This window comes from Acomys russatus, chromosome 26 (assembly GCF_903995435.1).
Source record: "Acomys russatus chromosome 26, mAcoRus1.1, whole genome shotgun sequence".
NCBI lineage: Eukaryota > Metazoa > Chordata > Mammalia > Rodentia > Muridae > Acomys > Acomys russatus.
The window spans coordinates 7,538,261-7,564,750 of NC_067162.1; the positions used below are offsets into that span (position 1 = coordinate 7,538,261).

Below are 26,490 nucleotides of genomic sequence, written 5' to 3' on the forward strand. Positions count from 1 at the left end.
AAAGCTTCAAGGCTTTTTTTTTTTAAAAACTAAAGGCTTTAAAATACACACACACACACACACACACATTCGTGAATATGCTCACACACATGCACCCACTCATACATAAACGCACCCCCACACACCCACACATCTGACGGCATGGACCAGGTACCTGGTGGGCTCGGGCTTCTTGCTTTGACAGTTGATCAGCAAGAGGTAGTCTTGCGGGTCATCCTGGAGGCCTAGAGTGTCTGGGTGTGGTGGGAGGCTGATGAGCTGGTAAGAAGGAGGTAGCGTGACTGAAGACGCTTCCACTTGGGTGGAGGCTGGCGCTGTATTTATAGCGAAAGGTGAGTCAACCGGTGCTTGTGAGGAGCTGGCGAGTGGCTTCACGGGATCTGCAACGAAATTTAGTTTTTAGTCCATCACAGTTTTAATATATGTTGTTGTTTGACTAAACTACTTTGAAAGTTTAGAGATAATTTTGTGTGTGTGTGTGTGTGTACCTGAAACCAGAGTAAACAATGACAGTGTTAGTTTAAAAAGAAAAAAAAAATGACACCTAAGGCCACGAGTGGTGGTGCATAGCTGCTATGCTATTCTAAAGGCTGAAGTGGAAAGTAGCTCTTGCTTGGGAGATCAAGGCCAATCTGGGCCAGAGAACAAAACATCATCTCAGTACAAAGCAAGAAATACTACCAAAATAGTTAGATGATAATTCTTTTTTCTTTCTTTCTTTCTTTCTTTCTTTCTTTCTTTCTTTCTTTCTTTCTTTTTTTCGAGACAGGGTTTCTCTGCGTAGCCCTGGCTGTCCTGGACTCACTTTGTAGACCAGGCTGGCCTCGAACTCACAGCGATCTGCCTGCCTCTGCCTCCCGAGTGCTGGCATTAAAGGCGTGCGCCACCACAGCCGGACAATAACTAATTCTTGTCAAAGACACCTAAAGAAGGACCACCTTTCCTTTAGTCCAGGGGCCTGAAAGAAGTCTCAGTGGGGCCTGAGGAGATGCTTAATTGGTAAACTGCCTGCCATGCAAGCTTGAGGAACTGAGCTGAGGTCCTCAAAGCCCACACAAAAAGCCAGGCAGACCCCAGAGCCCACTGGCCACCTAATCCAGCCCTGCCGCTGAGCTTCAGACACTGAGAGACGACCATTCAAAACAGACAGAAAGACACCTGACATCAACTTCTGGCCTCTACACACATGCACACACATGTGCACACGCATACACACATACCAATACCCATTCTCAGTGAGGTCACACTAATGAAAACGTGAAAAAGACTTGGTTTTGAAACTACTTAAAATAAAAATGTCCCATGATCTTAGTAGAAAACATTTTTAATGTTAATGTAATTTAATGTGCATAGGTGTTTTACCTGTATGTAAGTCCTTACACTGTACCCATGCCTGGTGCCCTTGGAGGCCAGGAGAGGGCACTAGACCTCCTGGAACTGGAGTTACAGATGGTCAAGAGCTACCATGTAGGGGCAGGGAATGGAACCTGGGCCCCCTTTCCCCCATCCAAGATTGATTGATTATGTATATAGTGTTCTGCCTACGTTACGCCTGTACATGTGGTTCCTGGGTATTGAACTCGGGACCTTCAGAAGAACAGCCAGTGCTCTTAACCTCTGAGCCATCTCTCCAGCCCCAGGTCTTATGCAAGAATAGCCAGTACTCTTAACCACGGAGCTACCTCTGCAACTTTGAGAGACAGGCTTTTGTTTTGGATTTTTTCCCCCAAATGATGGGGAAGCGTTTCCTAGGTCACACCGGCCTTGCAGGAAGACACACTCACTCTGGCAGCCTTGATGGCCACACCGCTGCAGGGAGGTCCTGGGTCTACTCTTCCCGCTGTACCCAGGTCTCACTAGGCTTAGGGAAAGGCTCTCTAACTCAGAGCCTAGTAAAGATGCACTCATCTTCAGCAGCAGAGCCACCCGCCTCCCCCGCTCATAACTACACCTGCCAGCGTGCACATAATTCAGGAAGAGGTGGTCAGCGAGGGAAGAAGCAATTCACAAATCCCTCGACCGTGTTCCGAAAGGATAAACGAAACCAGCTAAAGTGTGCGGAACGACAGAACTAGAAAATAAGTTGTACGTCTAGAGATAAAACCCCTCTGTAGCTCCTGACATAAAGTTATAATTTTAAGGACCCTGACTGACCGTGATCTGTTAATCTGCCTAGAGATATAAGGCCGTAAGTAACAGAGGAAAAGGCAAACATCCAGATGTGAACAAACAGAAGGCTGGGTGAAACTCAGCCTTTAGAAAAATACGTAAAACGCGCTAAAAAGGGTTAAGGAGGTCCCCTCTGATGGAATGCATGTCATTTGTCCTGCTAACTTGTCAGAGGAAGGCTAGTGCCACCTGTCTTCTCTGTATTCTTAGAGTAGTGCACACACTTTTGATGCTTTTGTGTATTTAATTATAATCCTCATGCACGCACCGCAGCGGCACCCACAACGCTTCCTCTTGGCATGCCAGGGCATATCTTAAACGTCAAAGCCTGAGTTCTCTGGCATCTCTTGCACGCGCAGCAGAGGCTGTGGGCCAGGGAGATGCCTCAGCCACACACACTTTCTATCCCACTGGAAGGGAGTTGTAAAAAGCCAGGGGCCCCTCCAAGTCTACACCTGCCTATCTGCCTACATCTGCAGCGTGGGGTTGGTTCCTGGAGAACTCTCTGCACCCTGAGGGATGTTAGTGACATCTGAGAGGTTCTTTCTAACTTTTAAATTATGATTTTCCATGAAAAAAAAAATTTTTTTTTTTTTTTTTTTTGGTTGTTGTTGGTTTGGTTTGGTTTTTGGAGACAATGCTTCTCTGTGTAGCCTTGGCTGTCCTGGACTCACTTTATAGACCAGGCTGGTCTCGAACTCACAGAGATCTGCTGCCTCTGCCTCCTCGAGAGCTGGGATTAAAGGCGTGCACCACCATGCTGGCTGATGAAACACTTTTTGTTTTTTTAAAAAATGACTTGTCTAACACAATCTAATACCTTTTGCCAGGAGTTCTTATTTATGAGAGATGAAAGCAGAAAATACATTTGGGAACATTTATACCACATAATCTCATAAGCTCTTGTTGCTGTGTCTAAGGGAGTTGATTATAGAGTGAGGTAACTTATAGCCGTGGCGTGTTTCACTCTCGATTCAGTTGCAAATGCAGAGATTTAATTCAAGGGAATTTCAAATGCTGAAGATTAAGTAATGACTTGAAATAAGTCCTTCTGGACTTTAGGGGAAAAAGGAGGAAGCGGTCAATACATCCTTTGGGCCGTCTTCCAAGTAGGTTATCCTTTCTTCTTGTCAGGTCTCCAGTACAGGCACGGCACAACCTAGCTCAGTGTTAAGTTCCCATTGAAACGAAGTGAAAGTCAGTCAAGCAATAGTTCACCCCATGAAGGCACATGAACTGCAGCACGCCACGCATCTCCTTCTAACACTTCCAGGGGATGACGGTTTTCACAGACACACTTTTCTTCTAGTGTTTTTTTTTTTTTTTTTTTTTTTTTTAAAGATTTGGTAGCCATACAGTAAATAAACTTAAGAGACTCTTGTGGGAAAAGGAAAATAACCCTGGCAGAGAATCACACTCACCTGACCACGTTTTATGGTTACAATTGGACCAACCTCTTTTCTGGCCTTTGGTTTTTCCTACCTATGAGTGAGAAGGGTCACGGAAGCTCTTGAAAAACAGGCTTGGGACTCAGAAGTGTCGATTTTAAAAAATGCCTTGCTGAACAGCATGCCAGGACTTACCTGTGTCTCCGAGTGGCAAGCTCATGAAGGGGGAGACATAAGCAGTTCCTCACACTCCCCAACAACAGTGGCACACAGTGGCTTTAAATGGGCAGAGATAACACCATCATTTTACAGCAGAAAAAAACGCACCATCTTCAACATTCTGCGCTCTTGGGCCATTCTACTTGGTCTTGAGTCGACTGTCTACCTGGCATTGCATGTTTGGGTATAAAAATTGTATTGTGCAGAGCTAATGGGATAACTTGGCAGGTAAGGGCATGTGCCAAGCATCCAACCACCTGAGTTCAACCTCAGGAGCTACATGGTCAGGGAGAAGACCATATTGTTCTCTGACTTTCTGTACTGTGTCATACATGAACACACACACATGCACACGCACACACACATGCAAATAAATTACGTAAATTTAAAATTTCTGGACTGTAGTTGGGCGGTGGTGGCACACCCCTTTGATCCCAGCTCTTGGGAGGCAGAGGCAGATGGAGCGCTGTGAGTTCAAGGCCAGCTTGGTCTACAAAGCAAGTCCAGGACAGCCAAGGATACACAGAGAGACCGTGTCTCAATAAACCAAAACAAACCAAAACAAAAAACTTAACTGTACCTAAATAGCCTCTTAAGATTTCTGCTAGAGTCAATACTGGTCCAAATAAAGATGTTTGTTTGGCCTTACAGGCATGTGACTTTCTGTCTATTCTGGGTGGGACAGACCATTCTGCTCTCTGCCTTGTTTTGATTTCTGACTTAGTGCTCTCTCCCTATGTGTCTAAGAAACAAACGCTAGGTTCAAGGTTCGCTGACACATGTAAAATCTTAACTCAGAATGCACAAAGAGTATAATTAGCATCCATTAAGGCCCTAATAAGCCACTGGAGCAAACTCCTAATTGGAATTTACCTAGAAAGCTAAGGTAATGCCTCCTAGCAGGCAAGCCTTCAGTGCAGAGTGAGAGGCTGTGATTGGAGTAAATCCACAAAGAATGGACTGGCTTACACGACCCTTCACCCCCTACGTACTGGTTTACACTATTTAGGCCATCATGCTTTGTGTTGAAGGGTTAGTTACCTGGCACAGGAGACAACTTCCTGAACAGAATTCCAACAGCCCAGGCCTTAAGGTCAATAATTAATAAATGGGACCTCTTGAGGCTGAGAAGTTTCTGTAAGGCAGGAGACACTGTCAACAGGACAAAATGACAGCCTACAGACTGGGAAAAGAGCTTCACCAACCCTTCATCTGACAAAGGTCTGATATCCAAAATATATAAAGAACTCAAGAAATTAAACACCACAAAACTAAACAAACCAACTGAGAAATGGGGCTCAGAATTAAACAGAATTCTTAACAGAGGAATATTGAATGGCTGAGAAACACTTAAAGAAATGCTCAATGTCTTTAGTCATAAGAGAAATGCAAATCAAAACGACTCTTGAGATTCCATCTTATACCCATCAGAATGGCTAAGATCAAAAATTCAAGTGACACCACATGCTGGCGAGGATGTGGGGAAAGAGGAACACTCCTTCATTGCTAGTGGGAATGCAAACTAGGGAATCGGGTTTCCTCAAGACCCAGCTATTCCACTCCTTGGAATATACCCAGAAGATGCTCCAGCACACAAGGACATATGCTCAACCATGTTCATAGCAGCCTTATTCATAATAGCCAGAACATGGAAACAGCCTAAGCGTCCCTCAGTAGAAGAATGGATAAAGAAACTGTGGTACATTTACACTATGGAATGCTACTCAGCTATTAAAAACAAGGAATTCCCGAAATTTGTGGACAAATGGATTGAACTAGAAATGACCAAAATGAGTGAGTTAACTCAGAAGCAGAAAGACTCAAATGGTGTATACTCACTTATATCTGGACACTAGCCCAAGGAACACGTCCCATGAAAGTCTCCACTTACCAGGAAAGTGGGATAGAGGGGAAGACATCTTATTGGGACTCTAGATGAGAGAAGCATGGGAAAATGGGGAAATAGAAGGATCCAGAGGGTCCTAGAAACGTACAAGAAGAACATTATGACAGGCAGATTTGGGCCCAGGGGTCCTGCTCAAACTATGGCACCAGCCAAGGACAATACACGCAGTAAACTTCGAACCTCAAACCAGATCTAACCAATGGATAGGACACTCTCCACAGTTGAGTGGAGAGTGGGGGTCTGACTTCATACGAACTCGGGTGTACCATATTTGACCACATCCCCTTGATGGGGAGACCTGGTGGCCAGCCCTCAGAGGAAGGATAGATAGCAGGCTACCAAGAAGAGACTTGATACCCTATGAGCATATACAGGGGGAAGAGGTTCCCCCCTAGTCACAGTCATAGGGGAGGGGAGTAGGGGGTAAGCAGGAGGGAGGGAGGAATGGGAGGATACAAGGGATGGGCTAACAATTGAGATGTAATATGAATGAATTAATTTTAAAATGATATTTTAAAAAAGCAAAAAAAAAAAAAAACCCCCAAGAATATTGGGGGGCAAGAGAGAAGGGATGTGTGGTGTTGAATACGATCAAAATACATTATGGACACATATGAAAATGTCACATCGAACCTATTATAAATAACATATAATATAATTTTAATGGTCCAGTGAGATGACTCAATGGTAAAGGAGTTTGCTGCCAAGTTCCACTACCTAAGGCCAGTCCCCAGGACCCCCCACACGGTGGAAAGAGAGAAACAGCTCCTGCGGGTTGTCCTGTGCCCTCCACACAAGCAAGAGGTGCTACAAAAGTAACCACTGTCAGTGAGGAAAAACCCAGCGTCATCAACTAGCAAGACTCGCGACCATGCACTTTTACAACTTGTTGACTGTGCTTTAAGTACAAAATGTCTCTTTCTGTCCCACACACACTTCAAAAACCTTCTTGCAGCCTTTTAATCCTTAGAGGAAGCTAACAAATGCCATCATTGTTGCCAGCGCGCAGCCACTGGGAAGGCCAAGATGCACCCCTGGCTAACGTCAAATGTCACTAACGGTATGGGCTAACTGAATTTTGTCACCCACTGCTGGTAGGAAGACACGAAGCTGTGAATTTTACAAATGCTAAATTGCAGATATCCTATGACGTGGCAGTTCTCCTTACAGGCTCATGTCTATCAAAAGGTACCCACCACATAATGGGCTGGGGAGACTGCGCCGCTGGTACGCGCATGACCTGCCCCTGCAGAAGAGCTGAGTTCGATTCCTGACACCCACACTAGGCAGCTGCCAATGACCTAGCAGGAACCCTAGCTCCACAAGAGACACGGCGTCCTCTCCTGGCCTCCCTGGCCCCTGCATGCTCACCACAAATGATAAAAAAAAAAAAATCATCTCTTTAACGGCACATAAGAATGTCCGTACCTTCGTAGAACAATTGAGACATGCATCTACCAACATTTGAACAGATCCTTATCGAGTGACGCAGTCACAGGACAGAATGCTCTCGGGATGAGGAGGTGTGGTGTAGGACTGCCACAAACGACAACATGGTGACGCCTATGGACTTACTGTTGGAAGACGGAAGGCCCTGCTTATACAGACTTCTCGACAGGCAAAATTAATGAATGGTGGCAGATGTTGAAAGTATCCCAAATCTACTTTGAGGTGGGGAGTTCTCTAGAAAAAGGATTCTCTGGTAGAACGTGAATCCTGAAATTCTTCATCTGAATTAGAGCTTTAGAGGACATTTATGGATATTTTTGTGCAGATGTGGACATATAAAGCCCCTAAGCAAGGCACCGACAACCTATGCCTATATAATAGTAATAATAAATAATGCTTTAATAAAAACAGTAAAAACAGGGCGCAGTGGTAATCCCAGCACTCAGGAGGCAGAGGCAGGCAGATCTCTGTGAGCTCGAGGCCAACCTGGTCTACAAAGCGAGTCCAAAGTAGCCAAGGCTACGCAGAGAAACTCTGCCTTGAAAAAGCAAAAACCACGACCTCCCCCCCCCCCCCCCCCCGCCCCGCCACCTCCACCAAAGAATAAAAACAGTTAAAAGAAAGCTGGGCGTGGTGACGTATACCTTAAATTATGTCATCCCGTAGGCAAAGGCAAGAGAACATCTGAGTTTAAAACCTGTAGGGCATTTGCTTGTATGTATGTGTGTGCACTACTCGCCTGCCTGGTGTCTGCAGAAGTCAGAAGAGGTTACTGGGTCCCCAGAACTGGAATTACATAGACAGTTGCGTGACATCATGTTGGGGCTGGGTTGGGGGTCCTCTTCAGATGCAGTAAAAAGAAATTTATAAATCCTTAAACAGAAAAGGAGACACCCATATACTACTGCTCCCACATACTTTCTTTTATCTCTGAGAAATGGTCTTCTATGTCTGTGTAGGCAAAAATGACTTTGAACTTCTGATCCTCCTGCTTCCACCTCTCAAGTGCTGGCATTTACAGGCACGCACCATCACGTCACGTTCACACTGTTCTGATCCACAGATCACGGCCAGAGCCGTCTAACAGATGTACGTCCTCGGTTCATATATATATATATATTTTTTCCCTTAAATGTCAGTTATCTGTTCTTACTAAAGAGAAACATATCAAACTGAGAATTGTGTTTTTAAAATTAAACTGCTATGGTCTGGCCTCTTTGAGAAAAGCAATTCAGGCAGCTTTCCTAAGCTCGTACCCTAAAATTAGCCCCGAAGGTTTTGCTAGATGCCAGAGAGCTCTCTGCAGCCTTGGTTGGACTTCCCAGTGCCTGTTTAGCAAATTTAACAGCTTCCACCTTGGTGCTCCCAAGCAACAACAAAAAACCCCCTGCCAATCTGCACATTTCCAAGAAAAACAAAAGAACCCAGTTTCTATCCTCAACTCCACTAAAAAACAAAACAAAACAAAACAAAACAAAAAAAAAAACTTAGTAGGAACCATACACAGTTCAGCGAGCTAGAATTTAAAAACAGGACGGCCTGCCAGCGTTCTGGATATACAATAATAGCAGTGGTCACCTGGGGCAGCGGAAAACACATGGCAATGATATTTTGAGAGATTCCTGGAATCAAAACACAGGTCAGATTTTTTTCCCCTTTCCTTTTGTTTTGAGGGGAAAATTAGTTATTCTCACAGGGATCAGGAGACTTATTTTTCTCAGACAGTGCTGTCCAAGCATAGTCTCTTTCTTCCTATATCTGGCTTGAAACTCACAGAGTCAAAAAAAGTGTCTCGAGGTATCAGCCAGCTTTCGAGACAAGAACAGTGCATATTCAGCCTTTGAAATGGAAAGCACAGGGCTTAGGGACAGACCTCAGGCGAAAGTATCTATTATGAGGTATGGTTGGAAACAAGAGCATATAAAATTGGTAGTTCAGGAGCTGGAGAGATGGCCCAGGAGTTAAGAGCACTGGCTGTTGTTCTTCCAAAGGACCCTGGTTCAATACCCAGCTCACAACTGTCTGTCATTCTAGTCCTAAAGGACCCAACATCCTCTTCTGGCTCCTTCATGTACCAGACATGTACGTGAACACACAGTAATACATGCAGGCAAAGTACTAATACACATTAAAGAAATAAAAAAACAAATAACTCCCTGCCCCCCCCCCCCCCCCAAAAAACAATCTGTGATTCCAGTTCCACGGGTTCTGATACCTTCTTCTGGCCTCTGCTGGTGAGGAACACACATGGCAAATACATACATGCAGGAAAAATACCCTTATACATACAAGAAACAACACACACACACACACACACACACACCTTTTTTTTAATGCTGGTGAAGTTAATGGGGGAATGCAGACATGCCAGTTTTTACTCTGTCATATGAAACTGTGAGCAGAGCTACAAAGCTCTGCTCTGTTGTTTAGAATTCAATATAACTCTTTAGATACAGTGAAGTTATGCTCCACAAGTGCGTGGGGATGTGGAGTGGCTGGTTTTAAAGCCTTTTTGCAGTTTTACAACATATCAAAAAGCAAAATGACAGAGTGCATGGCCTTTTCTGACTCTTTAACTAATGGGATGGGATAATCAATCATTTTCTATGGATTCATCTAATACATCAATACAGTATATCAATACATTTCTAACAGTAACTATGTGGGGAAGACAGCTAGGAAGGAGTTGTGAAACTTTTGAAACAATCACATCTTAAATATTAATTTCCATTCTACTTAGATATGGTTCGTGAGCTGTAGGGAGTATGGGGAAATTGAAATCATGGTGTGTGTGGGGTGACTGAGCAAACAAACACAAGCAATTTGTGATTAGCAAAGCTGTTCTGGTATCTAGCTTGTAAACCATACATTCCACTTCTGAATAATGATTTTATAAATTAACTTAGTTTTCTACCCTTTACACATGATTAGAAAGACACAAAGTCTGTAACTTCAAACTTTCACTCAGCCCAAATATATGGGCAACCAGTATTTATTTTATTTTATTTTATTTTATTTTATTTTATTTTATGTGCACTGGTATTTTGCCTGCATGCATGTCTGTGTGAGGGTGCCAGATCTTGGATTTATAGACCTTTGTGAGCTGCCATGTGGGTGCTAGGACTTGTACCTAGGTCCTTTGGAAGAACAGTCAGTGCTCTGAACGGCTGAGCCATCTCTCCAGCCCCCTTGGTAACCAATTTTTAAGGACCTCAGAGTTCTGCTACTAAAAAGGTGGCTGCAGCTTTCAGGTTTTATCTCCAAATGCCGCTGTTAAGCTAGTTTCTAAAGCAAAAGCTGACACTGTAACCAACCAATTTTGACATCTAAAGATCAAGGGTGCAGTGGCGCATGTCTTTAATCCCAGCACTTGGGAAGCCGAGGCAGGCAGATCGCTGTGAGTTCGAGGCCAGCCTGGTCTACAAAGCAAGTCCTGGACAGCCAAGGCTACACAGAGAAACTCTGTCTTGAAAAACCAAAAAAAAAAAAAAAAAAAAACACTTAGTACACAGTCATTTAAAATGTGTCCTTTTCATAAAAGCAGGAAGGGGTACAGGTGCGGGGGGGAAGGAGTCAGAAAGGAGGGGGAGCAAATGAGGGCAATGGAAGGCATATGAAGGACTTCCTGTGGAAGTCAAAGGGTGAGGGTAGGGGAGGGTTGGGGGGACAACAGGAACAAAGCATCATGGTACATAGATCACACATATGTCATGATGACAACTGATGACACATGGAGCCTGTTTCTTTGTATTATAGCAAAAAAATTAATCTAACTGTTCTCAAGCCAGTAAGGTGGCTTAATAGGTCAAAGCCTATTAGTGACCTGAATTCAGTCTCCAGGGCACACTCACACGGTGGGAGGAGAAAACAGACTTCAACAAGCTGTCCTTTGACCTCTTTACTCACACTGTGGCATGCACATGCTCCCCCCCCAAATTAATAAAACTCAAAAATTTATAACTTTCTATCATCATCTTCTTTATGAGGACCAGTTCTTAGATATTGGCCCCTATCAGTTAAGTCTCTCAAACCCTGCAGAACGTCTCCCTGGACTGCCTGAAGAGTCCAGTGCCAGTGCCTGCTCTAAGGCTCACCCCTACTGTGAAAACCAAATGTTGGTACATATAACTGAAATAACCAAGAATTTTGTAACATTCTAAAACTAAGAGCCAAAAAAAAGGGCGCGGGGGTGGGATGGTGGTGGTGGTGGTGGTGGTGGTGTTGGAGACTGCTCAAACTGAATAACAAAACTTTTAAAGTTTTGTTGGATGGATCACTGGTGAAGAACACTGGCTATTGCTCTAGGATCCAGGTTCAATTCCCAGCTCCCACTCAAAACCATCTGTAGCTCTAGTCCCAGGGCATCCGATGCCCTCTTCTGGCTGCCACAGGTACTGCTAGAATGCGGTGCACAGACATAACATGCAGGCAAAACCCTCCTTTTAGTAAGTTAAACAGAGCGAACCCTTGGACCTACCTTCTTCCGTGGGATTGAACCCACAGATGTCACAGATGCAGCGGACCCACTTGTTCATGTCCTCCTCGCTGTCTGCCACCAAGTAGAAAATCCGGTCGATGGTGTTGATGTCAAATATGTAGCTGTTTTCAAACTCCTTTTTGTTGAATGTCAACCCAGCATCAACTTGTTGACATAAGTTTAAATCAATAATCCGGATAGGTTTCTTGGCATGGTCATTTTTGTAATACTCCAGGACGTCGGGGTCTCCGGTCAAACGGCCACTGCGTAGCACAAACCACCTTCTCTTCCACGCCTAGGAACAAGCACAACACCCGCCTGCCGTCAGAACCAAACCTTCTGTTGGAGAAGCACGTTTATCAAGCTAATTTTATAAATGCATTGTGTGGGGAAAAGAAAAAAGTTGTAGTACCTTGTCCCAGTCCTACGACACGGCAAATGAAGCCAAATATAAAACTGTTTTGATGAATGATGCGGGGTGGGGGGGGGGGGGGGGGGGGGGGGGGGGGGGGGGGGAATCGTATCTATCAAAAGAACGGGGCCGGACACCATGATAAGTGCAAGAAGCCACGCACAAAGGGCAAATGCTGCGGTCCACCTATGTGACACATTTACAGGGTTAAATCCGCACACAGAACACAGAATCGTGGTTGTGACGCTGGAGCGGAAGAAGAGAAAAATGCTAGAAAAGGAGTCAAAGTGTATAACAATGTGAATGTATTTAATAAGACTGAACTGGTTACTTAAAATTAGTTGAAAATGATAAATTAGCCTGTTATTTTACCATTAAAAAAAAAAAACAATGGTTTTCCATATCTTAATATGTCAAAGAAGATAGGGAAGAGTCTACTATAAAGCATGGGGACCTCTGGGGACCTGAGTTTAGGTCCCCAACACCCATACAGAAAGCTGGATGTGGCTGTGTGTGCATCTCTATGCCCTGGTGCTTTTCTGGCCACCAGCCAAGCTCTGTGTTCAGCGAGAGACCTTGTATCAGAGGGATAAGGTGGAGAGCGACAGATCAGGTCACCTGATGTCCTCTGTGAGCCTCTATGAGCTGACACACATGCGCACTGTCCCCCACCCCTACACACAAAAGAACACTGATGGTGGGTCTTCATCAGACTCCAACAGATTTTAAACCACGGAATTCTCTGTTTTCTCAGGAGTGAGACAATGGGGAGGCAGGGAAATAGGCTTGGATGTTTTCCTGGTTTGCTTCCATGGGATGCTGGCAATTAGCTGTGGTTCTAATGGCCACTCTGTTGTTCAAACCATAGAGACCTATATTCCTGAACTGTCATTCTTCCCTTCCTAGTGTGTGCACCGCACATGCACATGCGCACATGATCCGGATCCACACCCACTGTTTCCTCCACATCTTTAATGCCAATCCTAAAGAAGGCTGGGAGATGGATCATCTTAAAGGTAACTCAGTAGTTAACAGCACTGTGTGCTCTTCCTCCAGAGGACCCAGGTTCAGTGCCCAGCACCCACATGGCAGCTCACAACCATCTGTAACGCCAGTTCCAGGGGATCCAACCCATTGTAAGACCTCCAAGTACGGCAGAGCACATAAGATGAACAATCATGCACCCCATACAATTAAATAACTAAATCTAGAAATACTTTTTTAGAGGAGGGTATAACTCTTAACCACTACCTCCCCTAAAGCCTGTACTCATTAGGTAAAGCAGGACTAGGGGGCTGACAGGCTTGTCACCTTTGACCCCTCCCCCGCCCTTCTCCAAATCTGTCCCTGGACCTCAAACTAAGCCTTGCTGCTCTTTGAGTCTTTTCCTCTGGCACAGACAGATGCGGGATGTCTCAGTCATCTTCTAAGACGCATCAACAGCCAGGATGAACACTAAAGACAAGGCTGCCCAAAGATGGCCCTCTGAGAGCTTGGAGGACCGAGACATGCATCTCTCCTGCGCCTGCAGAGGCGTCGCATGTGCCCATGGTTTGCTTTGCTCGGTGTCACGGCACGTCAGTGGCTTAGTTTTAGTAAACGGTACCCATCCATGGCGCACTTCCTTCCAGTAATGAGCGGGGATAAAGTCAGCCCCGTGTGCACAGTGTTTTCAGAGTCCATCCATCCGTCACCCGATAGGAGTTTGGTTTTCTATGGTCTCATCAGAACAAGATGAGCTTCGTGTTGGTGCTGCTAACGGAAGATGGACCCCAACTCAAGAACTCCTGTGTCTTCATTAACACCCAAGGACGTGTGCTCATCAGAAAGTATCTACTGCTTACAACCACCACCAAAAGCAAAATAACAAGTGCTCTGCGTCTTCTGTGCAACACAAATGTGGCAAGTTTATAACTAAAAGGCGTTGTAGTATACCAACTTAAAAACAGCTTCGGTTGATTCTGAAAATGAATGACAAAAAGAGCTAATGACTAATATAATATCCATCTCTCTAGCAGGTATTTTGGGTTTAGCCTCTGCATTAGCCAAATATTACAATAAATTCGGACGAAGGTGCTAGAAAAACACAACAGGGTCTAATGTGGTGACAGACAGGGCCCAGGCGACCTCCATGCCAGTCTCCAATAATTCTCACACACGGATTAGCTTGGGTGATAACTTTAGGCTTCCTACGGTAGAGATATTTTAAATTATATCATATAATTTTAAAAATACTTTAAATGATATCAATTAGGTGACTTAAGGAAAAAAAATCTAGGAGTTAACCAGTCAACGAGTTCTTGAATATTCCAAAAATACTGCACCAGGTACTGGTGAGAAGAAAAGTAAGCTCCTTGGGTCTGTAAACCTCAAGGAGTGTAGCAGCTGCCAACAGTGCAGGAAACATTTCACATCCATGCACACACTCCAGGACACAGCAATGCTGTCAAGACGCCTTGTAGAAACAGTGATACAAGGTTAGGCATTCATCTTTCCAAAACTGTATGTAATCCTTACTGAAAAACACCCACGTGCAAAGCTTAAGGTGCGTGCGCGCGCATGTGTGCGTGCGTGTGCGCGTGCGCGCGCGTGTGTGTGTGTGCGTGCGTGTGTGTGTGTGTGTGCGCGTGCAGGGTTTCATGTATCTCAGGCTAGCCTTGAACTCTTGATCTGCCTGTGTTCTGAGATTATGAGCATGTAAACACTTGCTTTATGGGGAGCTGAGGACCAAGCCCAGGGCTTCCTGCATGCTTAGGCAGGCATTCTTATCAACTGAACTACATATCCCTGCTGCTCACATCAATATTTCAGATATTGATACTTCTCAAGAAAGTATGGAAGGTGGCCAGAAGAAGGAAGCATAGGGTGCTGTGGACATTACAAGTGAACTCATAAGGTGACAGATACACACAAATGTAGCATTGGACTACAAAAACCTGTTTATTTAATTCAAATAAACAACGGCCACTCTTGTAAAATTCTCACCTTTTGCGGCTGTGGTAGGGCAACGAGACTCTGAAAGACTCTGTGCCAGCCCTATAAAGAGCTCCATCCATAGCTACTACGCCCGATACAGCAGTGGAGAAGTGGAAAAGAAGAAAACAGGATTGTTTGTGCAAGTCCACCACAGGAGCCTCTCTCTGGTTAGGGATTTTTATTTTTCCAGATTGAAGAGGCTCCGTCTTTAAATACAGAAACGACTTTTAAAATTTTAATGGCTCGCAAGGAAATCTTTCTGAAATGCCTTACTACATAATTCATTGAACATAATTCATCCATTCCCCAATGGCTCAGGCTGAGCAGTACAGGGATCCGCTTCTAAACTGCATGTCAGCGAGGGCCTCGGAGGCTGCCGGGCTTGCTGGGCTGTGGAAGGCCACCAGGCCCACACTGGACAAGTCCACTGCTGGGTCTGCATGGGTCCCCTAATGTTTTTTAAAGTGTGTGTGTGTGTGTGTGTGTGTGTGTGTGTCTGTGTGCATGCGCACGTGAGCATGTAAAGAGTGGAGATCAGCCTTGAATGTCATCCTCAGTCACTGCAGATCTTGTTTTGGTTTTTTTAGATTTGTCTCTCACTGGTCTGGAGCTTGCCAAGGAGGTTGGGCTGGCTGGCCTCTGAGCCCCAGTCACCTGCTTCTTTTTACCTTTCCAGGGATGGGCTTATAGGCACCCCCACCTCCATGCCCCGGTTTTTGTTTTTGTTTTTGTTTTTTTTTTGCATGGGTTTCATTATGGGGGAACCAACGCATCAGGTCCTAATGCTTGCACGTATGCACTTTCTCAGCTGAGCATCCCCTCGGCCTCACCTACAATCTTTTAACTGTTGTTCCTAACCTTTCTTCTCCCTTACATCTTATCAACTATCATGTCTGTCTTCTGTCTTTGAGGCCAAACTCTGTCCGTTCTCTTCCTGAAAGTCTACTATGTTTTCTTCCCCAACCTTCTAGGCCTTTCCTTCCTTGGCCACCTGCAGAATTCCCAAAGGAAATCAAGTTGGTACAGTTTGGGGGATATGAAATGCAATTTATAGCCTCATTAAAATGAGATCAGACCTTCTCAAACTTCCTCTATGTGAGGAAAAGAGGCCCTGAACGGGACACACACGTGAACAGCACATGTAAATAACTGCCCCAGGACACTGCTAGGGCGATGGGGAAACTACAAACTCAGAAGAACATGGGTTTGTAGTCTCCCTGTGCGCCTTCCAGATGCCTGAAGTATCCCTTTCTGAGACCTGTTGAACCAGTTTTCCTCATTTGGTCCTTCCCATCAGCAGCAGCACCCAGAAGGCCTTTAGAAACTGCGAGCTGGGTGTGGTGGAGCACGTCTTTAATCCCAGCACTCGGGAGGCAGAGGCAGGTGGATCACTGTGAGTTCGAGGCCAGCCTGGACTATAAAGCGAGTCCAGGACAGTCAAGGCTACACAAAGAAACCCTGTCTCAAAAAACCAAAAAAAAAAAAAAAAGAAAAAGAAAAAGAAACTGCAGGGGCAGGGGCCACAGCGGGCCAGAGACTCGGGGCTGAGTAGACACCCTCTGAGACATGAACGCTTAAGACAGGAAAACTGCAGCCCTGAAATGCAGAACCGCGCCAGGCAGCACCTGCCTCTTATTTATTTATTTATTTATTTATTTATTTATTTATTTATTTTTAACATGGTCCAAATGTGAATGTTTGTCTCGGTCACAAAATGAGCCACTCTCACTGACTCTGGCACCGATGAAACGGGGCAAACAAAAGCAATTACATAAACTCACACTTTAACGAGGCCGATACAAAGGTTCTCTGGATAGTGGGACAAAGCACAATTTAGTCAGAATAAAGCTCGATGCTTGACAAGAGATCTGACATCAGCACACTGGCTAATCCCAGCACAAAGGCTTCTCTGTTTTGTCCCAGCGCAAAACAGGCCCGCACAAATCAGTCTTTGTTATCTGAAAATATCTGGGATTCTTAATGTTTGTCCTATTTTTATCCTGCTGTCTCGGTAGCCCCAGAGACAGCTGTATACTGCCTTCCAGGCTTGCTTGAGTAACAGACCAAGCAGATAAGTTTTCTTGAAACCTTCAAAAGCAAATGCTCAGATCAACTTGACATAAAAGTCTTGTGAGAAAACCATTTTAACTATTAGACTTTCACGATGAAACTGCATCCATAAGGTAACAACTTAACGGTGTCGCTGTTATGTCCTACATACAGTAATTACTCCAGTTTCAAGCCGAATAGACAATGCCGTACCCACATGAGTAGATCTGTATATTAATGACATTTTAGATGTGCTGCACTCTGATACCAATTCCCTCTGCTTCCTGGTTGCCCACTTTCTACAAGAGAGAGCCCAAATTCTCTAACAGGGCATAATAGCCCGACCCGTATCTTCCCAGCGTCTGGCCACACCTCAATGGCTTGCCATCCGCCTGGGGTCTCCTTTTCTCTCTCTGACCCTAACATGTGCTGTTCCGCGGCACAGGATCCACCCAGGACTTCGCTCAGCCCTCTTCTCCGTACCATCCACGGGCGACACAGGCCAGGGATACCGGTCTGGGTACAACCTGCCTGGCCTTTTCAAGAACTGTCAGGAGAGGATAGTGGTGCATAAATATTCAACTAATCTGCTTTCAACCTCTAAACATTCGAGAAGTGTCTATGAGCTTCAGTTGAAAAGCACTGCCTGTTGGGGCTGGAGAGGTGGCTCAGCGGTTAAGAGCTTTGTCTGCTCTTCCAGAGGCTCTGAGTTCAATTCCCAGCAACCACATGGTGGCTCACAACCATCTATACTGGGATCTGATGCCCTCTTCTGGCCTGCAGGTGTACATGCAAAAAGAGAACTAAGATATAATAAATAATTCTTTAAAAACAGAAAAAAAGAAAAGCACTGCGGGTATAAGCACTTTCTACATTTAGGTAAATTTGGCTATGCTAAGCTGAAAGCAGACCTGTCACACTTTAGCAAGATCTGAAAATAGGCTTCTAAGCTACTAGGGTGACAGTACCAACACGTCGGCTCCATCGCGGTGTATGCGTGGTGTTCACAGGGCAGCCGGCCTGCAAATGCTTGGCACTTTGTCCAAATGCTTCTGAGCTGCTTCCCCAACCAGACTCAGCCCATTCTTTTTTTTTTTTTTTTTTTAATTTATTGTATATGAATGCTCTATCTGCAGAAGAGGGCATCAGATCACATTATAGATGGTTGTGAGCCACCATGTGGTTGCTGGGAATTGAACTCAGGACCTCTGGAAGAGCAGGCGGAACTCTTAACCACTGAGCCATCTCTCCAGCCCAGCCCATTCTTTTATTTATTCTTATTTTTTGTATTAGCAATAACAATTCTCAAATTGTTAGGGTCTTGAAAGCCTTGATAAGATGACCTCGTATTCTCTGCCCACCGAAATCACCACAGAGGCCAGTGAACTTAGTGAAAAGATCTCAGAGCAAGAAACCTGAAGTGTGAAAGTCACTATAGTCCAAGTGTCTGTTACACAATAGCCCATGAGCGCACGTCTTCCAAACGAGGTTGTGTCCCAAGCTCTCCCTTCCACGCTACCACGCTCCATTTCCTTTCTGTTTGTACCCTGACAGACCGGTATCTCTTACCCAGTAGTGAACTTCCTTCAAAACCCACTTTAAAAGCCCCCAACTTAACACGTTGTTGTGGTGGTAGTGGTGGCTGCGGCAGCAGTGCACGCCTTTAATCCCAGCACTCAGGAGGCAGAGGCAGGCGGATCTCTGTGAGTTGGAGGCCAGCTTGGTCTACACAAAGCGAGTCTAGAATAGCCAGGGCTACACAGAGAAACCCTGTCTCAAAATAAAACGAAACAAGCCCACCAACTCCCTCTCTGGCAAAGGCACCTGCTGTTTGCTGATCCGCTGTGCTCCTGGTAGACAGCACCCACAGCCCTACTTGCTTAGGGAAGTTAAGGAGAATTCACCGGGACCCTCGGTGGTTGCTGAGGCCTAACAAAGATTCTAGGGATGAGATGCAAATGGCCACAGACATCTCATTAGCCCACATTCTCCCGAGAAGGTGTCGGGGAGAAAGTCTACTAAAAGTACAACACACAAGCTGGGTGTGGTAGCGCATACCTGTAATCCCAGCACTTGGGAGGCAGAGGCAGGTGGATGGCTGTGAGTTTGAGGCCAGCCTGGTCTACAAAGGGAATCCAGGACAGCCAAGGCTACACAGAGAAGACCTGTCTGGGAAAAAACAAAAAACAAAACAAAACAAAAAAAAACAAAATAAATAAATAAATAAATAAATAAATAAATAAATAAAATAAAATAAAATTTTAAAAAAAGAAAAGAAAAGAAAAAGTACAACACACTTGATATTTTGGGGAGGGGGGGTGACTATGACCTGAGAGTTCTTTGATGGACAGAGTACAAACTTTACATGTGATCTCAGAAGTCTGTAAATTTGCCATGAAGATAATAAAGACCTTGTTATTTGGTCTTAGACTGTTGAGTTCAGTTTCATGTAGCTAGGGTGGCCTCTAACTTGCTATGCAGTAAAGGATGGGTCCTGGTTCTGCCTCCCGAGTGATGGGATTGCACTGTTGGCCACGGAGGCTAGCGAGAACGCTGAATCTTATTTTCATTAATTTTTGTTTTTTCCAAGACGGTGTGTGTGTGTGTGTGTGTGTGTGTGTGTGTGTGTGTGTGTGTGTGTGTGTGTGTGGCCTTGTCTGTCCTGGAACCTGCTCTGTACACCAGGCTGGCCTTGAACTCATGGATCCAGCTGCCTCTGTCCCCTGAGTGCTGGGATTAACATCGTGTGACATCACATTTGTCTGAGAACACTGCATTTTTTAATGATACGAGTTAGACTGAAGTTGAAGGGCAGGAAAATGGTTAAAATGTGTGGCACCTGTACAATAAATACATAAAATGGTTTTTTAAAAATATAGAACACACATGCAAAATACCACCAACGTAACTGTTACATCGGAGGGGAAAGTTGCTTGGTTCATGGTAAGTTGAGCACCTGAGAAAAGCTGAGGCAGGAGGATGGCCATGAATACAGTCAGACGGGGCTGCTATACAGTGGATTGATTATAGGCCGGCCTAGACTGTTGAGACCTTGTCTCAAACAACAAAACAAAAGCTGCACAGTTGTACATGAGGTATGGCTCTATTTGTCTGAAATAGTCATGTTTGCACATACACAAGTTTAGAGAAAAGATCCCACTGTTAACTGTGATGACTCTGTGCCACAGGTGAGAGGTTCCTACAAGCTGCATGTGTTTTATAGACTTTAGTAAATCGCATCTTCTCAACAGCCTTTTATAACTCCAAATGTTATATATTTTGAGTTTATGCCTAAAAAGGCTTTGAAAAAGAAAATAACTTTTTAAAAAAAATCTAGGAACGGTATACAGAAAACGAAAAGTGTGTGTTGCCTGGAAATGCCATTTTCTCGTCCGTCTGCAATTAGTGAACAAATTTCATGTTTCTCTCAGACATAGAATGCCAGGACACATCTGGAAGCAGCCTAGTCAGGAAACGGCTTGGACAGAGACTTGGTTTTGAGGACTGGATTCAGGGGTTAAAAACAAACAAACAAGCAAAGCTGGGAACGCCTAAAATAGATGAGTGCACTGCTTCCTTTCCCCCACCTAACGCCCATAATATTCTCATCAGCTTCAAAAGCCATGCCAGCCAGAAGTCACACACTCAAATGCTTAAATGCCTAAAAACATAAAGTACGCGCCTAGGGATTTGCTTTCTCCACCAAAACTACTCAATTTCCAAAATACTGCTTCAAGTGTAAGTGAAATCAAGAAAAACAAACTACCCATGGACAGGGACAAAAGAAAGCTGTGCGCTTGAAAACGCTCCGTTGTTTTCCAGGAAGCATTATCTTCTCTCTTAGAGCTAAATTAGGAAAAAGTTGGCCTCGTGGGAACTTCCACCGTCTGTTCCACACACACACAGAAGCCTAAAATTTCCTGTTTTCAAACCATGGTCACCATTTTCTAGCCTTGCCCTATTTGTGCTAACTTTAGCTTAGTAATATAAACAGAAGAACATGCTGGAAAAAAAACCCAAAAAACAAAAAACAAAACTACAGCACGACGGCTCGTTCCAGCTCCTGAACTGTCGGGTGAACTTCTAAATATGAGGGGTCACGTGCTTCATCTGGATGAAAGCGGGTTTGCCACCTGTAGAAAGCGTGAGGGGCTCTACCAGAGGACAACAGCCACCCCTACCAAACCAAACTGCGCAGCAGCTAGAGAGAGCTTGAGCAAGTCTTGTGTGGACAGTTTCCTCTCTGGACACAGTTGCTAAATTGCTGTCTCTCTGAAGGCTGGAGTATAAATTCTACAGTAAAACTTAAAACTTCTTTTCTTCCCCCTGTGAGACATGAACTGGCTTTGAGAATTTGCTGAAAGCAAGCAGAGCTTTTCCTGGGGGCTAGGGGTGGTATTGAGGGGCGGTAGGGATGGCAGTGGGGGGTAGGGATGATGGTGGGGTAAGGGTGGTGGGGGCGGCGGGGGGAAGGACGGGCTAAGGAGTGATAGGCACAGACTACACTAAGCAGGCCTTCACTTCCCTATTGCTTACTACAGACTACAGTTCGTGAGGAGGCCGCTCTGCTTTGGACTCCTAGCAGGGAAACAGAGTCACCAACATGCCAAGCCAGTCATCTCCTAGTACTAATTCTCACCAGAGCACTTTGGGGGACCTTTCTGGGGTGTTCTCTTACCAGTGAACACTAACTCCTGCTTGCATCTAGTTGCATTTCCGATCGGTTGGCACATGTCTACAGACTTTCTTACTCTGACCAAGATGGCGCTGGGAAAAGATAACCATGCCTCTTTCTAGGTGAACTCGATGAGATCTGGGCAGCAGTGTAGCTCAAGGACATAGGGAAGAAGAGAGCCAGCCTGCTTTGGGTTCACAGTTATCGTCTCTTTCTCGCTCTCCTCCACACTGGGATGAAGACGCAGGTGGGGCTAGCATATCCACTCCATGTCTGGAGAGCCACATTCAGCCTGCTGTGCAGTTCTAGGCAAGAGGCAGCTGCAGGTTCAACGCAATCCAGCCAGTTGAAAGCTAGCATGAGTTTGCAGCCATTGAAGAGCAAGTATGTAATACGGCTCCTCTTCCTGGAAAGGCAGAGGCAGATTAAATGCCCAGGTAGAGAAGACCCAACCCATCTAGCTGAACAGAGCCGGAAGGCACAAGCATCATCATGAGCCTCAAACCCACCAAAAGAGGCAGTGGTGACAGGGCCAGAGTGTTAGCCATTATTGCCTACCATGCATGGATGCCCGAGTTGGATACCCAGCACCATATAAAACCTGGCATGTTGACTCATGTATGTGCTCTCAGCATCTGGGAGGTAGAAACAGAGGCACCTCAAGTTCAAGGTCGTACTCTACTGTTCTGAAATGCTGTTCCCCTAGGCATGGCACTGCGTCGCCTTCTATAACTCTGAGCAATTGTGATTATCTATAGATTTCTATCACAAGACTGGGCCTGTGACACTGCATCACAGAGGAAGGCAAGGGTTCATGGGACCTACCCCTCATCAAAGACTGACTGACAGCTTATAGTAGCTCGGGTGCTTGCAAACTGCCCATGCCCCTTTAAGGAATCCTTTCAGCATACTGGTTCACCCTGCTAGACTTGGGGAGATCACATCCTTCCATCCATGGTTAGTAGCTTTCTGGGCTGAACAGTATTTTTTTTTCTATCTCCCCAGGAAAAGTTGACACAAAGCTACATAGAATCTTATATAGCCTAGGCTCAAAACAAAACCTAAATAAAAAATAAACAAAAACACCCCGCCGAAACAATAACTGAGCCAGGCATGGTGGCACAAGCCTTTAATCCCAGCACTCAGGAGGCAGAGGCAGGCAGATCTCGTTAAGTTCAAGGCCAGCCTGGTCTACAAAGTGAGCCTAGGACAGCCAAGGCTACGTTACACAGAGAAACCCTGTCATGCGGTGGGGGAAAAGAGGGATGAAAAAGCAATCTTGATTTTTTTTTTTCCCCTTTCCTAATCTTCTGGCTGTAGAGATGCTCAGAAGTTCAGAGTGAGTGTGGTCTTGCAGAGGACCTGAGTTCTGCTCTCAACACCCAGAGGGGACAGTTCACAGCCACATATAACTCCTGTCCAGGGGGCTCATCACCATCTCCCAGCCTCCACAGGCATCTGCACACAACTGCACAAACCTCCACACAGAAACACGCATATACATAATAATAATAAAAACATTAAAATAACTTATCTTTTGAAAAAAGTCCTAAGACTTCTCAATTTCATTTCTTGTTCATCTATCCAATCTTAAAGATTTATTTCTGGGGTAAGATGAGTGGTTTTGTTTGTTTGTTTGTTTTTCCAGTTTTCAGCAAAACATAAAAATATGCTTATTTAAGCTTCGCATGGAGCATTCACAATGATAATAAGGCAGGGATGGCCACAGTGAGGCCAGGTCACAGCCAGCACTGTGTTAGTGCAGGCACACGCTGTCCCTGAGGAGGACCTGGGCTCAGTCCCTAGCAGCTACACAGCAGCTCTTAATTGCTTATAATTCCAGCTCCAGGGGAAGAATATGCCTTTCCCCCCCCCAAAGACAAGGTTTCTCTGTATAGTCTCATCTGTCCTGGACTTACTTTGTAGACCAGGCTGGCCTCGAACTCACAGCGACTCACCTGCCTCTGCATCCCCAAGTGCTGGAATTACAGATGTGTGCTACCAAGCCTGGCTCAAGATGCCTTCTTTTAAACGCCAAGGGATCCTGCACAAGTGGTAGGCACACATACACTAGGCACACACACACAGATATCCATACAAACAAGTAATAAATAAATGTTTTTTTTTTAATTGGGTCACACTGGACTGTTGACTATTATTGACTCTTTGGAAAACATGCGAGTACTACGCCCATTCAATGCTGTGGATCCAAACCGAGCCTCATCTTCCTGTTTCCTGTCAGCTTTCCATGACCCTCTTCACCACACAGACGCCTCATAACCTTTGGCCGACAGGAATGTAGTCCAGTGGGCTGAAGATAATAAAAACAAGAGCAAGGATCTGTAGGCACACGGCGCTGTTGGAGGACCACGGCATGGCTGGTGTGATGAGAAAAGGGTTAGAGGCTTCCGCCAAGCGGCAGCACCTGATGCATCTTCAACTCGAGTCAAAACCATGGCCAAAGCCACACAGTTCATAGACACTAAACACGCCCCACCAGACAGATGTGCGGTCCCCGGCATGCAGCCATACTGTGTAGTTAAAGCCAGACAGCCTACAGGCTAACACGCTCTGAACACATCGGTAACGAACTGGGACAATCAGAGCCATTGACAAAGTGGAGTATCTGAGGTGCAGGCGACAGCCACAACTGCCTCCGTCTACTGGCCAACTCAGAAGTTCACTAGAGTCTGTGAAAGCTAAAAATAACCACATCAACATGTTTACAGCATTAAAAAAAAAAAAAAAAAAAATACAGGATCCACACAGTCGTCTAAATATAGCCCCCGAGTTCAGACCGCAGGGCTGGCTTTGGGCTTGCGGAGATGTCTCCCGGACATCCCACAGGACACCCCCGACACTCATGTTTTGCTCTTTTACATTAAATATGCAATCGCTGATGTTTAACTAGAATGAAGGAGGAGTCGGTTAGGGGTGAGGGAAGGCAGGCAGGAAAGAACAAGAATGACACGTTGCCTCCCTTTAACTAGAATGCTCCAAATTACAACAACCCCCTGCCCCAGTATGTGATGGAGGGGCCTAAGCCCCAGGATGTCCTGCTTGTGTTTTTCCACTCAGCACACCTACTCTCCACCCCAGGGCTCTCTGCCCCTTTCCCTGGCCTCATTCTTCACACGGATAAGCCATGGAGAGCAGACACATGACAAGTCCCCACATGCCATCTGGCACAACGGGTGTAGGCATGTGCAAGATGGCCACTCAAATTCTAATCCTGTGCTTTTGTTTTTCTAGACAGGGCTTACTATTTAGCCCTGGCAGGCTAGCCTCACACTCAAGAGATCCCCCTGCCTCTGCCTCCTGAGTGCTGGGACCAAAGGTGTGCGCTGCCGCACCAAGCTTCTAATTCTGTTCTTGAGAAGCAGGGTGTTTTCAATCAAAGCAGGGAAAATACTCCCAACAAAAGCCCTAACGCTGCCCAACATGGTATCTCAAGACAAGTCTCACCAAGGCCCTGGCAGGAGCAGCGGAGCATCTTCTCAGTGTGCCACTGTGAGATAAACATTCAGATACTGTTGACTTTTATTCCTCTGTAATTTTAAGAAATCTTAAAAATTTAGCAATTAAAAAAAAAATTAGAGAAAGAAAATCTTTTTGTCACACCTCAGTCCTTTACTTGGAAGTGATAACCTACTAATGTGTACATCTCTTAAATGACTCGGGTGGAGCTTTCTTTTCTGAGGGCTGTCCCGTGTTTCGGGCAAGCATTCTGAGCTAACGTTATGCAAGCGGTATTGTTTTCTTTATCAAGCTCACTTTGAAGAATAGTAAAACTGAAAAGTTAGCGGGTAAATATAAAGAATAATATAAACACACACATATATGACAGGCAGGTATCCCACACCAAGCTGTAATCCCAGCCCTCAGTCTTTTGAGACAGCATTCCACTAAGTAGTGCAAGCTGGCTTCGAACCCCCAATCCTCCTGTCTTAGCTTCCTGAGCACTGAGATGTAGGTGCACAAGCAGGCTGGTTCTTCTGAGTAGTTTGTAGAGAATAATCAAAATTAGAAACTTTACAATACCGTTGTTATTGTGAACCACCCTCCCTCCCTCCCCCCACCCACCCACCCACCTCTTTTCTCACTGCGTAGTCCTCTCACCAAATGGCTTCCAGGCTTCCCACATCTTGCCCTCCCTCACTGCTGTTCTACTCTCAAAACCTAACACATGATAACCCAACAAAATGGAGCGTGAATGAGTGAATTAATGTTTCCATGCACAGATGAACGCTAAGCATCAAGATAGTTCCCGATAAGTGACTACTGTTAAGTGGCTTCATGATGGCTGTACCATCATGTACTAATGAACTGAGCAATTGCCATTGAACTTGTATAGATATGAATATACCTTAAATATAGGAAAAGCAAACTAAAAATCATTATATGAAACCTAACTATGTAGAAAGATTTGCCCCAAGTGTCTGGGGCCGCAAGGAATGAAGACATGTCTGCCCCCTAGTGGAGCATACGCAGGGACCGCTTAAAACAGGCTGCACAGCAAAAAATCCAAACCAAACAAATCTGAAAAACAAACAGGACGGTGGCAGAAAACAAAACATACACCGGAAGGTTGTTTCTATCTTCTACAGCTCAGGAAGAAGACTGGAGTTCCCGGTAAGCACCTTTGACCCAGTGACTACCCGGTCTCTACACCTTGGGCAAGCTGCTTCCTTGAGCACCTTTGGCTGGTGATCCTTACCTTATAAGGAAAAGCCCTCATCTTTAGATTGTATCTAGTTTCTATGTGGATTT

At 45.2% G+C, this 26,490-nt stretch overlaps 1 protein-coding gene across 6 annotated transcripts in view; it reads right to left on the reverse strand.

The window, feature by feature from the left end:
* Gab1 (GRB2 associated binding protein 1) overlaps positions 1 to 26,490 on the reverse strand; it is a 111,852-nt gene that overhangs the window by 23,918 nt on the left and 61,444 nt on the right. For all 6 annotated transcript variants that reach the window (XM_051169106.1, XM_051169104.1, XM_051169105.1 and 3 more), the window contains exons 2-3: positions 11,609 to 11,903; positions 155 to 380 (exon numbers count right to left, since the gene is read on the reverse strand). In XM_051169106.1, coding sequence (XP_051025063.1) covers positions 155 to 380; positions 11,609 to 11,903 — 521 coding nt within the window. The remainder of the gene's footprint in view (positions 1 to 154; positions 381 to 11,608; positions 11,904 to 26,490) is intronic.